The 15,096-nt window shown below is 40.2% G+C and overlaps 1 protein-coding gene across 3 annotated transcripts; it reads left to right on the plus strand.

Moving 5' to 3' along the window:
* The first annotated feature begins 2,485 nt into the window (after positions 1 to 2,485).
* Positions 2,486 to 12,397, plus strand: LOC102721018 (flowering time control protein FCA). 3 transcript variants are annotated; one of them, XM_006660970.3, is made up of 18 exons: positions 2,486 to 2,940; positions 3,635 to 3,705; positions 4,170 to 4,248; positions 6,983 to 7,065; positions 7,156 to 7,207; positions 7,505 to 7,572; positions 7,746 to 7,812; positions 7,891 to 7,970; positions 8,049 to 8,113; positions 8,261 to 8,323; positions 9,328 to 9,484; positions 9,558 to 9,635; positions 9,724 to 10,257; positions 10,587 to 10,763; positions 10,847 to 11,047; positions 11,497 to 11,556; positions 11,633 to 11,679; positions 12,026 to 12,397. In XM_006660970.3, exons 1-17 carry the CDS (start codon positions 2,619 to 2,621, stop codon positions 11,669 to 11,671), a joined length of 2,196 nt encoding a protein of 731 aa, XP_006661033.2. In that variant the 5' UTR covers positions 2,486 to 2,618; the 3' UTR covers positions 11,672 to 11,679; positions 12,026 to 12,397. The 3 variants fall into 3 exon arrangements, with proteins under 3 accessions (XP_006661033.2, XP_040383770.1, XP_040383769.1); XM_040527836.1 differs by having other exon boundaries at positions 8,061 to 8,113; XM_040527835.1 differs by having other exon boundaries at positions 7,508 to 7,572.
* The last annotated feature ends 2,699 nt before the right edge of the window (positions 12,398 to 15,096 follow it).

The following is a 15,096-nucleotide window of genomic DNA, read 5'->3' on the forward strand; positions in this document are numbered from 1 at the left end:
AATATGTAGAAAGTGCTTGTGTTGTTTCTAATTGACAAGATAATTTCTAAGATATAGAAACTATATAATTAGTAAAATAATTTCTAATTTACAAAATCTCTGATGTATGAAAAGTCTGTACACGTAGAGGCTGTCCTTGATATCTAATCTTACGAAAATAATTTTAGCCGTCGGATTTAAAAAAGGTAGGATAAGCAAAACATGTGTACGCAATCATACCGTAGATTTTAGAGCATCTCCAACAGACAACCCAAATTAGACTCTCCAAATGCCTATTTAGCTACACTTCATTTCATTTGGCCACTCAAATTCATTTTTTACTCCAATAGTCTCTCCATTCACCCTCTCTATTTCGAGTCTATGACAGCCGGAGCCGGCATGTCATCCTCTTCTCTGTCTTTTTCTCTCCCTCTTCCTCAATCTCTTTCCCTCCCTCTCTTTTTCTCTCTTTTTCTCTCTCTCCGACAGACAGGCAGCAGAGGCGGTGGAGCAGGCGGCGCGGCGCAGAGAGGCCCCGTGGCTAGAGGCGGCGAGCCGACGGCAGCGCCGATGGCCCCGGATGGCGGCGGCTAGATTTGGTCGCGGAGGCAGCGAGCCGGCGGCCCAGGACGCAGTGGCGGCGTCGGCCCTCCGGCGACGGCGGTGACCCTTCGACGGCGCTGTTGCTTGCTGTAATAGTATAGTAGTAGTACTAGGGCTGCGTTCTCCGTGCTAGTTAGTTAACTTGCCCTCCTCGTTTTCCGCGTGAACGCTTCCCAAACTGCTAAACGGTGTATTTTTTGCAAAATTTTCTATAGAAAAGTTGTTTTAAAAATTTATATTAATCTATTTCTATTTTTTAATAATTAATAATTAATTAATCATGTACTAATCTATTACTACGTTTTCCGTACCGGATAAGTTAACTTACCACCCCATATATCGAACGCGGCCTAGTACTGTTTGTGCCCATGTGTGGGGCCCATGTTTGGCAAGTATATTTTGGCTAGCCAAATTTAGCCAATGTGGGGAGGAGTTTGGCTATGGCCATTCGGTTCGAGTACAATTTTAGTGAGAATGGCCAAATTTTAGTTTAAAGAGCTATTTAGCAAGTTTGTTGGAGATGTTGTTAGAGCAACTCCAACAGATTCCTAATTTTCGTTTCTCAAATCCTGTGTTTTAGCAAGTTTGGAAACAATATGGCAAATGAATTTGTGTTTTATCTTCAAGAGTTTGGGATATTGCACTTGCCAAAAACAGAAATAGTCTTCAAAACTGTTGGTAGTTGGAAGGTCGCATCCAGCTTCTCTGTGCCGTCGCCTACACCGAGCCCCTCCTGTGCCGGCCGCGCCATCCCACGCCGCGTCGTTGGCCTGCTCCGCACCGCGCTGCGCTGCCGGCCTGCGCCGTTGCGCGCCGCGTCGTCGGCCTGCTCCGCGCCGCACCCCTGAGCAACAAAAATTGCAAGATTGGAATACCTACCATTTGCATGCACAATCAACGTAGTTGTGGCGTAATGGTGTTCCTGCTGCTGCCTTGCTGCTCCTGCCAATGCAAAATAAGTTGCAATTGTTTGTAAGGAAGAATGATGTTGTTGTTCCACATGAGTTCGTTCCTCTAGCTCGGCCACAACCACCATAATAACAATGCGCTCAATATCTACCGCCAACGAGTTATAAGAATTAACCATCGTCACTATGCATTTAAAGTGAACAATTAACGTTTGCATCGTCATTATGCGTGCAAGTTGTCGTCGCCAACATATCATCCCAACGACGGCGAGCGGCGACAACGGCGGCGGTTGTGAGCGTCGGCGGTAGCGGAGGCGAACGTTGTTGGTGGACAATGCGAGGCCAAGCAGTGGCAACGTTGCAACGTAGTTAAATATAGCCCCAGGCGACGGGCGTGGGCACGGGTGTGGCCGCCTGGCCGGGTGCGCGCGATGCTGGGAACCTGCCGAGCGGGCGCGGGGGCGCGGCGCCGGGCGACGAGCGAGCGGACGCCGGGGTGCAGCGCCGGGCGGCGGCCTCGCAGCGCGACGGCGATGAGTAGATGACAACGCGGCGTGGGGAAACGGGCCGCGGCGGCGGAACGCCGGGCGATGGCTGCGCGTGCACTGGGCGGCGACGAGTACATGACGGCGATGACAACAGGGCGACGCCGGACTCCACAAAGAAGGAAAAAGTCGGTGCGTGAATATTCCGGAGAGAAATCTAGCGTCGTACTTTACTGGATACCAAGTGAAACCCGGACTCCCATATATGCACGCAAACGAGAGAATATGGCAAATTGCTAAAATTTGGAAACCCAGATGGCACACTGTTGGAGACATTTTTTACAATTTACTAAAAGAACAGAGAACAGAGATGTCAAGTTAAGATGGAGAGCTCTTTAAGTTACCATTGGCAGCTTGGTTCGAGAGAATGAGATAGAACGAGTCGGTGTGCCCGGTAAAAATATATAATACTCTGCTTGTAGAAGGGAAAAAAAAAAAGAAATCCCCGCGGCCACGGGCTCTCGTCTCGTCTCGCCTGCTGAGTCGCCCTCTCCCGAGTCTCCTCCCTCCCCTCTCCTCTCCTGTCCTGCTGCTCGCCAGCCGCAAAACCCTAGCCACCGGCCTTTCCATCCGCCCCTTCCACATGCACCGCGGCGGCGACCGCTCCGCCGACCCCTCCTCCGGCCCCGCGGGCGCCGCTCGCGGCAGCGGGGAAGGCCGATTCGGCCGCGGCCCTTCTCGCTGGTCATCTGGCGGCGGCGGCGGCGGCGGTAGCGGCAGCCCGCCCCACCGCTTCTCCCGCGGCGGGGGCGACGGCGGCGGTGGCGGAGGCGGAGGCGGGAGGTTCCACCCGTACCGTGGTTCTTCTGACCACTCCGGCGGTGGAGGCTATAGAGGCGGCGACTACGGGGAGCCCGGTAGCGGGCCGAGACACCGGTACGGCAGTGGCCGCAGTGACCACTCAGGTTAGGTTTGGTGCCAGATTATCGTGCCTTTCCGTCGCCTTGGATTTTCTAGGTTTTCTTGTGCTATCTTAGGATTGGGATCTGCTTTCACGTGACGAGGGTTTTGGTTACTGCAATTCATACCTTAGCTTACCTCTGAAAAGAATATGAGCTCGAATTCAATAAATTTTTACTGCGGATGTTGAAAAGGTAAGCCATTAATATTTGCATGTGGGATATCTGGCTGAAATTCACAGTGCACATGAATGTGCAGTTCCATAATATGGCTCTGACATGTACCTATATGGCAAACTCAGCACCCGACTTTTTGCATGGAGTATGAGCCTTCATCGGTTTTACATGTGTAGACGGTGTAATAACTTCTTAACACGTCCTAGTCGTTGCAGGAGGGGCTAGGAAATTGTCTCATTTTGAAGAGTGAGATAGTCTGTTATACTCTAGGTTTGGCATTCAGTTGTAACATTTTCGGATAAATGTTGTTCTTTTTTTATATTATTCATTTCTTTTTCAACGTTAAAGCCAACAGGAGTTGTATTGGTATGGATTGTGGTAGAAGTAATGAGTTCAATGCTTGGTCCAGCTTGATGTACTGTTTTATCTAAGCGGGGGCTTTACTGGGGAATCTTTTAGAGCTTAAGTTTACACCCTCCATCTGCAAAATATAATTTACATCTCTGTTAAAATTTTCCTGCAGATCATGATAACAGAAGTAACTATGTTAAACTTTTTATTGGATCAGTTCCAAGGACAGCGACTGAAGATGATGTGAGTGTTACACCACATTTAATGTTGTATCTGTTTGTTCTTCCCTAGTTAACTCTTTATAGCTCTCATTCAATTTTTATTCTGCTCTTACCTGATAAGAATCTGTTATTTGAGGTTGTTTCATCTAGCCACCGCTGTATATGAAAAAAAATCCTGAGGCTCATTGCTTAAATAATTACAAGTTTGTTTTAAAGATAATAAAAGATATAGGCATTTATGTTGGTAAAATATTTAGCTAAGAAACTATATACATCTAGAGAGAAAGCTCACTTAGAATCTACTGAAGGTACCTCTTGCCAATTTCTCAGCTTTGTTGTATCTTGCCTTATCTCCATTATAAGCAACTCATGGTTACTCATCCATTTTTTCTGCACTATTTAATTTTTTGGCACTCTTTTGTTTTCTTCAAATTTTCCTCCTGTGTTATAGTACAGTCTGTAAAAGACACAACTTCTTTTTTCCAGGTACGTCCTTTATTTGAGGAGCATGGAGATGTCGTTGAAGTTGCTTTGATCAAGGATAGAAAGACTGGTGAACAGCAAGGTAAGGCAAAACATTTTTTCCTTAATATTATTACAATTTCTGTATCTCTTTCTTTCAGGTCCTGAGAGTTACTAGGAGCAACGAGGTTGCATCTTCTCTCAGTTAGATTTGGCAGTTGTTGATTTTGTTTATCACGCTTCCATTCTGTTTTTCTCTTGTTGCTTCAGTAGAGGAAGAGAATGGAAGCAATTAACCGTTGGCGATTACTGTAATCTAACTGGATTCTGGTCTGCTGCTTGACAAAGCAGCAGATTCGGCACCTGCAACTTAGTCACATCAATCTGTTGCCAACTTTTGCATCCATTTGTTCTGAATGTGTTGCAAAAGAACAGAGGTCATTGTGATAAATTGATTTTCTGTTCCATGGTTCCAGATTTTTTTTGTTATTTTGTTGTCATGAATTGCTCTGTATGGAATCCCGTCAGCATGAGTGATGAACCCTTCAATGTGTAGTGTTGTCCTGACTAATCTAAACTGATGCTGTACTTATTGTTTTGTGTTGAGAAACCATGATTGCATGTTGTGTGCATTACTAATCTAGAGTTGTGGTTGGATGGACAGTAATGCTATTGTTCGGTTCAGCTATACATGACTACCATGTGATGAGTGGTACGAACTTCCTGAAATGATAACGATATCTTGTGAGTTCTGGTTGTTTGATTGTGATATGCTGACTGTGCATTTTATGGATGCTTGGGCTTATTACCATTTTATTCTGTTTGTGTTTAGTGCAAATTGTATGTTCGCAGACAGACTATCATTGCTGGTGGTTGTCACGATTGTACTTGACATTTGAGGAATTATCTATTAAAGTGCAATCTCCATGACAGCTTTTGCTGCTGTATATGACAAGCTTGCTCTTGTAGAGTTGATTTGCATAATTTTGGTCCTGTACTTGAGAATGGACGGCACTGCTGGTATTACTCAGTACCAGAGAATTGTGTCTTTGCTTTTGATGGTTCAGATATCCTGGTTCTTTAGCCTGGGACTGTGGTGCAACAAAATTCTGAGTTGATCTTTTGTGGAACTTACATTTACATGATGATGATACCTTAAGCAATATTTATTGCATCTTGTGTTCATAGTAATCATCACCTTTGTGATTTATACATTTCATTTATGTGGTAACTTTCACTTGGAGTTATTTATTCGGATTCATGCTCCATGTATTTCTGTTATTATGGCGTCCTACAAATTTGAGTTCAGAGTACTGTAAATCAGATTATTGATGTTAATGCTGGGGGAAGCACTTGTGCTTGAACTGTGGTGTTGATATTTTATTTTTTGTGGGAGTTATTGGATGAGTATGTTTTTACCATAAGTTAAAGTTGAACTCTGATTCTACACCCATTTATACTTTATAATATGCTATCTGAGCTATGACCAAACTCCAGACATTGGAGTCAGAAGGCTGGGCAAAGCATCGTGCCCTGAGCTATGATATTGTGGATATGTTATGTTTATGGTACATGACTTGATTGCCATCTTTAATGTCTGCCTGTCAGTTACAAGTACAGGTATTCTGCTCATTGTTACAGCTGAGAGCCTGAAATGGAGTGTACTATGATGTTCAGCACACAGCAGTTCATTCTTGGTCATAAGCTGACTATTTTGTGTTGTTATTTAATGGAACTGTTTGGTAGTTGGTAACACGTGCGCTAATCAGAATCTGTGTGTATTCACATAATTCAATTTAGGTATGGCTGTTGCTCATATCGGGTGCGATGTCATTCTGTGTTGTCCTTTTCTTATCATATCGTCAGATTGCGAACGTTGTCCCATCCAACCCATCTTGGGTTCAGTGTTTTGAACCTTCGGGGATTTATCCTGTTTGTATCTAATGGGTATATGAGCTTTCTTCTTGCTGTTACCACAATTTCTGCAATTGCTGTGCACCACATGCTATTGATTATTGTGAGCTGCAGTGTAGTATACCAACTTCTGGGGTTTTTGATGTAGTATGGTGCCTTATGTGAGGTTATGAACAAGGCACACACTGTTTCTTTTATTTTGAGAAACATACTTTATGTTTGGTCTTGTATGCTGGCAACACAAATAATGTTACACCGTATGATCCAATGTTGTTTCTGAAATTTTAATGGAATATGCAGTTGGTTGGAGCATTTCGAGAAAATTTATTCATATGGCCTAATCGGTTTGGAGGAAAAACAAAGGATTTGATTGCTAAGGATTAATTGCTATGGAAGTCATTCGGTTTGTAGGAGTGAGATATAGGAAAACCAAAGGAAAATTTCCTTTCCTTCCAGTGGTAGAGAGAAAACATAGGAAAATTTCCATCTATCGAACCTCTTGGAAAAATTCCTATGGATTGATGTGAGCATGCATTCCTATTCCTCCACGTTTATTCCTATGGGTTAAAATTCCTCGAAACCAAATAGACCTTTAATGTTTCATATATTAGTCGTAAATCCTGCTTGCAAGGTGGTTCATGGGAATTCCAGAGTGTGGTCCAATATTTTGACGTTTCTTACTAAATAATTATGCCTGTCTTGTTGAATGGGATTTGCTTCTCGATAATGCGAGTAGTATAGTTCTGTGTTCAATTTTTAAGATTGGAAATGTGGAGTTGAACTTCAAACCTGTTCCAAACTAACACGCCACCTTTCTCCTGGTTTGGCTAACACTGTTATGTTTCTCTCATATACATGATCATTATGGAATATACAGAAAATTGCACTGGCTTGTAATCAAAACGATATACTTCTATTTGCAGGTTGTTGTTTTGTTAAATATGCTACTTCTGAAGAGGCTGAGCGAGCCATCAGAGCTCTTCATAATCAGTACACTTTACCTGGGGTGACTAATCTATTTGTTGTCCACTTATTTATAGTCAGTCTATTTGTCTGTCAGACTCTTGAGTTATTAACTGCGTATCTTTTCTGTCAGGCAATGGGCCCTATTCAAGTCAGATATGCTGATGGTGAAAGGGAACGCCATGGTAACTATCAAGTATTTCTGTTATTGGTGGGCTATTATTGCTTTAGAACAATGGTGGGGTTTGAGTCATTTGTATTGCATAACCCCACCCCATATTTTTCATCTCATATTTTTCCTGTTCTCTGGTGAAAAAAACAGCACTTATATGATTGGTAATTGTACTGTTCCTTTTTAGGCTAAACCAAAATATTAGTGGGAGTCAAATATGTTTGACCTGTTAATAGAAATGCACTTTCTTTGCTTATATTTATTTGTTGTACTTATTGGTTGGTTTCATTACTTTTCATCTATTTGTTAGGAGCTATTGAGCACAAACTGTTTGTTGCATCACTCAATAAGCAAGCAACTGCAAAGGAGATTGAAGAGGTAAGGCTCTGTTGTTCAAAAGATTATTATGTAGATTTAAAGCTCATTTATCCATGACAAGCATGAATTTTGCACTATTTTTTTATGCTTTCTTTATTAATTCACCACTTTAAAGTTAAGAAGCATATATCAAGTGCATAGAAAATCAAATTTGTGTTCGGTATATTTTATAGATTTTTGCTCCATATGGTCATGTGGAAGATGTCTACATTATGAAAGATGGGATGAGGCAGAGCCGAGGTCTGTCTATTAACTTGCTCAATTTGCAATTTACTATTTTTTCTTAAAAACTGTCATCCTAACATATGCAATATCTAGGTTGTGGCTTTGTCAAATTCTCTTCACGAGAACCGGCACTGGCAGCCATGAATGCTCTCAATGGGAATTATGTAATGAGGGTAAGTTTTTGTACTTCGCTGAAAGCTCTTCATATTCTCTTTCTGAAAATTTATAGTGTATCTATTATGTTTTCTTAGGGGTGCGAGCAGCCATTAGTAATTCGGTTTGCTGATCCTAAGAGACCTAGACCTGGAGAATCAAGGTGGCTATGAAATCTTTCGTACTGTATTTTCTCTGCTGATACCTCCATGCTGATCTAGGTTCATTGCATGTTTTATATTTTACCTAGATAAATACAATTTGCTCCCACTTGCCAGTAAATACTGATGTATGAATTATCTTTTGGTAGGGGTGGTCCTGCATTTGGAGGTCCTGGTTTCAGTCCACGATCTGATGCAGCACTTGTTATCAGGTTTGATTTCCCCTTAATTGTACAGTTGCTTTTTAAAGATTAGAGAATAATGTTAAATTGCAAGTAAAAAGAATTGCATCCAATTTGCCTCCCGCCCCTTTAGCCTTGTTTACTAATTTTTTAGGCTTGCATTTTACAAGTTGCAATTTATAATCCTACTAGGCTAGTAAATGAAATGTCCATATACCCCTCATAAACTTATGTCAGTAGTCCATCAAATACTCTGAACGAACAGCAAAACCAGGTATTTTTGCACCCCCAAACTTTCCAAACACAATCCAATTTATCCATCCCTTCGGTCTGTTTTGCATATGCCACATTGCCAATGCATTTTGAGCCCTAGTTCTTTACACTCCACTACTTTCCACTTGACCAAAGCACAAGAGATGGCCCTTCCCTCACATTGCAACTGTAGTAACTCAAGTCTTCCCCACAGTTGACGAAGGCATGACCCTGCCATTCCCCTGCATGGTCTTTTCCCTCACAACAGCTGCTTTGATGCCCTTCTCATTCTTATTTGATCCATTTTTGAACTTCTGGATGAAATTCAAGCTGAACAAATCAGTGTCTTCATTGTCTTCAGGACCTGTGCACAAACAGCTACTACTTACCAATGCCTTTGGCACTGCTTGGCTTGCCACTGGCCATGGAATGCCTTCACTATGCATTGCCTCAACCCCCTTCATCCATCCCTACCCTTTGCCAAGCACTTCTGGCATTACTGCCATGATGGAGAGGTCATGCATGAGCATTATACTGCTGGCGATTTTCGCTATGCTCTTGCTCACTTGCCAACTGATTAGATTAGGGCATAATGACAGCTCTTCAGAGATAAATAATAAATATGTGCATTGTTTTTCTAATTAGACAGTATGGGCATTATACACTTGTTGTTTCATATTTTCCTTTTGATAACTGTCTTTTTCGTATTACATTAAACTATAATCTCACTTGAGAATAGTTAGAAATTGAACTGAGCCTTATTGCTAATTGTTTCTATTCAGGCCAACAGCAAATCTTGATGAACCAAGGGGTCGGCATATGCCTCCTGACTCTTGGCATCCATCAAGCCCAAGATCAGCACCTCATCAGTTTAATAACTTTGGATCTGACAATCCTATGGCTCCAAAAGGAGGCGCTGTTACATCATCAGCAGATACGGTATGTGATTCAAATCATTATTTATGGTTCTGTTTGGCACTGTTTTCTTACCTTTGATTCTGCAATATCATAGGCCACTTTTCGACCTCAGATGTTCCCAGGAAATGGCTCCTTGTCCAGTCAAACAGCTCTGCCAACTTCGTCACATATGGTAAACCTGCATATGCGACTTCTGCTGTTCATCAATAGCTTGAGATAGAAATTATTGGTCAACCATCATGACACCTTTTACTTTGTAGGGCATGAACCCTCCCATGGCACAAGGCCATCATCTGGGAGGTCAGCAGATCCAGCCATTGCAAAAGCTACCAGCGCTACCTCAGAATTTCCCTATTCAAATGCAGAATGCTCAGCAAGGACAGCCCTTGCAGGGTCAACAGATTGGGCAGCTTCAAGTTCCACAATCTATGGGTCCTGGTTCTTTTGGCCAGAATATGCTACCTGGTCAGCTTCCTGTGTCACAGCCATTGATGCAACAAAATACTTCTGTTGGCACTGTACAGGCGCCTTCAGCTGTGTCCAATTCCATGCAAGCTATTCCTGGGCAACAGCATCTTTCCTCGAATGTTCCACCACAAATGCTTCAGCAACCAGTGCAGCAGATGCCATCGCAAGCACCACAATTGCTACTTCAACAGCAAGCTGCTTTGCAATCCAGTTATCAATCTTCACAGCAGGCGATTTATCAACTTCAACAACAACTGCAACTAATGCAGCAGCAACAGCAGCAGCAGCAGCAGCAAACAAATCTAAACCATCAACAACCGACACAGGTCATGAAGCAACATACTCCCTTCAGTTTTTTTTTGACTTTTGGATTTATGTTTGACCATTCGTTTCTTGCATTGATCTTGCTCATTTGCCAACTGATTGGATTAGGGCATAATGACAGCTCTTTAGAGACATAAATAATAAATATGTTCATTGTTTTTCTAATTAGACAGTACGGGCATTATACACTTATTGTTTCATATTTTCCTTTCGATAACTGTGTTTTTAGTTCTCTATTAAACTAAAATCTTCTATGCATACAGTTTGCGTTAGTTCTATATAATGTGGTTTACAGCTGACACAGTTCTTGACTGTTTCTGTGCCACTGCAGGGACAACCGGTGCAATCTAGTACCCCTGGTGCTCCAACTACCATTATCCCATCAAGCATTAATATAATTCCACAGCAGGCTACTTCACCTGCAGTTCCTTTAACCTGCAATTGGACCGAACATACATCTCCCGAAGGTTTTAAATATTACTACAATAGCATAACTCGAGAGAGCAAGGTGAAGACTTGAAACTCAATCACCTGTTATTTTTGAAGTTTGCAACATTTTTGGGTCTCATTATTAGAATTATTGCTTGACAGTGGGATAAGCCTGAAGAGTATGTGCTGTATGAGCAACAGCAGCAACAACAGAAACTTCTTTTGCTTCAACAGCACCAACAAAAACTTGCCATGCAGCAACTTCAGTCACCACCTCAGGCTCAGACACATCCAGCAATGCAACCTATCCAACAAATTCCTCAGGCACAACAAGGACAACAACAATTGCAGTTGAAACAGCAGGTGCGCATACTTTTCCATGAGCTATAATTCTAGTCACACTTGCTATTTGATTCCAACTTGCATGATCTATATTATTCTTCTATCTTTAATTTTATAGTGGCGCCAGGTATATTAAAGAGATCCCTTCTCTTTCTTTGACATACCAAGAAAACTATTCTAATATGTTTCTTTCTAGCACTCTGTCTTATGCATGTGCTCCTTCTATGGATCCAAACCTTTTTTTTCATTCTCATCAAACTTTTATTTGACTACTTTTTCTACAAGCACTTTCGATGCATTAGCTTCAAGAGAATGGAGGTCTATACATAGAAACTTCTTTGTGGAATATATGATGTTGAGACATTGAACGGACTTTAGTGTTAGATCTTAACTTTCAAATTTGAAAGTCTACGTTTGAATAGTAAGTTTTGTAGGATGTGAACTTTTTACATCTCAAACATTTTACACAGGAGTTGAATTATACTCAGCTACAGGCTCCTGGTGCTATTGATCCCAGTAGGTTACAACAGGTACTCTTTTAACACATGAATCTTAGATTCTTCATTGATTAATTTCAATAACATAATTTATCTTGGTGATACTTAGGGAATTCAATCTGCACAGGAACGTGCATGGAAAAGTTGAGACTGAAGGTGAGAAAAATACCTATGCTGTTTTTACTTTTATTATCAGCCTACCTACCGTCAGTTACAGTGTTCAAACTTCTAAAGCATTCATATTGAAAGCTAATTAAATTGTTTTCTTTGTGAACTGTGAAAGTATAAACACCAGTGACCATTTGATGTATGTCATTTGACTTTTACATGCTGCACTGAGATTGTTTTATAGAGACGTAGATAACTTGAGGGGTTTTTCCTTTGATCCATTTTTCTGAGCATGTATCTGTTCAGGCAGATAGATACGTTTTGCTGAAAAAGTGTTATCGGACGAACTATGGTGTACTAACACCTTATTATCCACCCTTTTTTTCTTCTCCAGGTGAATGGTAAAACTTGTAGCCGATACTCGGAAATGAGGTCCACTAAACCCTGTTGCCTCGGCGCCATCAAATACCATGACGGTGGCTGCTTGCTTTAGTGCCTCTGAGTGGTGGCCAAGCGGCCATTGCCGATCGCTGTAACTCTGGATATAGCTTAGATTGATGACGACTAAGAAATTGTAGCTCCAATCCGTGTAAAATGTTTGCAGTCTAGGCATTTTGTACCACTGTAACATTTCTGCTGATAGGATTAGTTCGCTTTTCTTGCACCACAACCGCAGAGGTTCAGGTTCGGATCGAACCCTTGTTTATCGTCGCCATGATTTTGGGCATTTCATCTCCAACATTCTAACCATCATCCTTCTCTTTCTCTTTCTACTTCTCTTTCTAGTATGATCTGCCCCGCGTAGACAGTTTTTGCTCTCAAACTTGTTCGATGGAGTAGGGATGGTCGTGGATAGACCCGTGGATATTTTAGGGTCGATTCTAGTTTAACTAAATGAACTAAATTTTATTTTATTTTGTGATCAAACTTAGTTTATTTTATTGAACTAGAGCTGACTCTAAACTATCTACGGGTCGACCTATGCTCATCTTTAGATTCGTTGGCCGTATAAGCATGCAGATCGTCTTTGGAGTAGATTTTAGTAATGGGCCTCCCTCTAAGGCCTGTTTAGATCGCAAAAACTTTTCTAAAAGACATCACATAGAATCTTTAGACATCTAAATAAAACATTAAATATATATGAATATTAAAACTAATTACATAGTTATGGAGAAAATTTTGAGACGAATCTTTTAAGCCTATGTACTGGTACATAGTTAGTTATAAGTGCTATAGTAACCATAAGTGTTATAGTAACCAATATGTACTAATTAAGTTTCTAAGTAGAATCTAAAATTTATTTTGTAATTAGACTACGTTTAATACTTTAAATATGTCATCGTACATGTCGATGTGACCTCTCTCTCAAAAATTTTTGGAAGCTGAACGCACAGCCTTAATCCGTGTGACGTCAAGTCAGCACCAATTTGGATAATTGGATACTTTTGAGAGTCATGAAACAGGGGGGTTTATACCAACTGTCTTTTATATAATCCATGTCCTAAAATATAAGTATTTCTAGATTTTTTTAGATATTAGTATTGAGAAAAAAAAGACTATTACTCCTTTTTAGCGGGGAATGGATAAGTGTAGAGGGTACGTAGGGTAAAATTAAATACTTGATGAGAAGTGATTGATAAAAATATTTATATTTTGATACAAGATTTAAATTTGGAAATAAAAACAGACGGAGTACTTTCCAGTATTTATGAGGTGAAAATTGGTGTCTGTTCAATGTTTTGAGATATAAACAGGAAATCACAGCTATTGAAATGTTTGCAAAGCGGGAGAGCGTTTTCTTTCTCTTGAAAATAAGAACAAGGTTTATATAAAAAGCACCAATGGCTGGTAGGTCCCCTGTAGCTAAGTTGTAGCTATTTAAATGAAGACCTTCCTGAGGATGCATGAAGTTACACCTACCAGCCATGAAGGAATAATGCATAAAAGGAGTTGAAATAACCTAATAATATCTTGAAGCTTCTTCTCAAACGTGTCCAAAACGACAAGCCATTGATTAACAGCGGTGTGCTTCTGCATTGCGAACTTCATTAGTCAAATTTCGACAATAAGGAAAATTTTATGCGTCGTGCGGTGTCGTGTAAACACCAGATTAACTCTTTAATCTCGCTTCCTCTCCCCCAAATTGGCAGGCATGATGTACGGGAAGCAACACTTGTGCTTAAATTATCGACCATGAAAGAGACTAAGAAGGGCCCCCAGTTAAACAGGTTTGCTCAATAATGATGTCCCAATAATGAGCCACATCTTTTCGCTTATTTATATACTTATAAACTAAAATCTAAATTTTCAATCTTAAATTTGAAGTAGATTTTAGTCTTTTTTTTATCGAAGTGTATTTTTCAGCATTAGTTTTTGGATTATTAAAAACACATATATAAAATTTTTATAAACAAATTATTTTTCATTTACAGATATACCATTTGACTTTTGTCTAAATAAACCAAACAGTTATCTCTACATAGCCGAGATGGAAAGATGATGCATTCCCAAGGCTTCCTCCATACAAAAGGACAACCACTTGTTTGAGTTGCACGTGGTTTTATCTCAGCTATGGACGGGTAGTCAATTTGGAGTGTTTACTATGAATTTCTAACGGGGAACACTCTAGTGATAATATCGATATGCAAGAAAAGGGTCACGTAGTACCATCAGCCATAAAATAAGTTGCTTTTACGCACTATATGGCCCTTTCATTTTTGTTATGACTGATAATTATATCTTAGTTTTTCATGCCATCTTTATAAAAGTGCAATTTCTTTGAAAACTTTCTACCATTAGCATTACTTATATAACTTTTTGTTCATAACATGTACATTCATCTATATAAAATGGAAAATTTGGAACCATATCATTATAATTTTGCAAAGTTTAAAATATGTCATTGATATCTTAATGACATGTACGGCCCACATGAGTCAATAACATGTGGGTTAAGATAACATATCTCGAACTTTAATAGTAGCTTTCCCATATAAAACAGGCCCACATGCCATGTTTGGTTGATCGCTGCTTTGCAACCCCCACCTCATTTTCCTTCCATGGTGCTGATGTTTAGATATCACGTATTCAGCTTAGATCGGTGCTAAAAACAATTCAACATTTCAAGAAAATTTTAAGCATATAAACTAGAGAATTGTGAAAACACAATAGAAACCCAAGAAATAGTCCAAAAATATGAATAAAAAACCCATATGGCCTATCGGCTATTTTTGGACCAAGTTTTTTTTTCTGGTCCATTTGTAAAATATTTCTATTCAGAAATGGTAAAAATGTAAAAAAAAAATCCTGATAATAAACTATGTTTTGGCTCTTGTTATACCATTTACTATACTCTATTGCGGTTTTATCTCTTTATAGTCATATTCCGCACAATTTTCATAACGACAATAGATTCATTAAACTTACAACTTACATCTCAATATTTCTTTTATTTTTCCTTACTAT

Source organism: Oryza brachyantha, chromosome 9 (assembly GCF_000231095.2).
Source record: "Oryza brachyantha chromosome 9, ObraRS2, whole genome shotgun sequence".
In the NCBI taxonomy this organism is placed as follows: Eukaryota; Viridiplantae; Streptophyta; class Magnoliopsida; order Poales; family Poaceae; genus Oryza; species Oryza brachyantha.

Bases quoted from the DNA above. Each gene is read 5' to 3' on its own strand.
- LOC102721018 (XM_006660970.3), top strand. From the start codon at position 2,619: ATGCACCGCGGCGGCGACCGCTCCGCCGACCCCTCCTCCGGCCCCGCG. The intron at 4,249-6,982 runs GTAAGGCAAAAC...TTCTATTTGCAG, and splicing joins AAAGACTGGTGAACAGCAAG to GTTGTTGTTTTGTTAAATAT. The intron at 7,066-7,155 runs GTGACTAATCTA...CTTTTCTGTCAG, and splicing joins ATCAGTACACTTTACCTGGG to GCAATGGGCCCTATTCAAGT.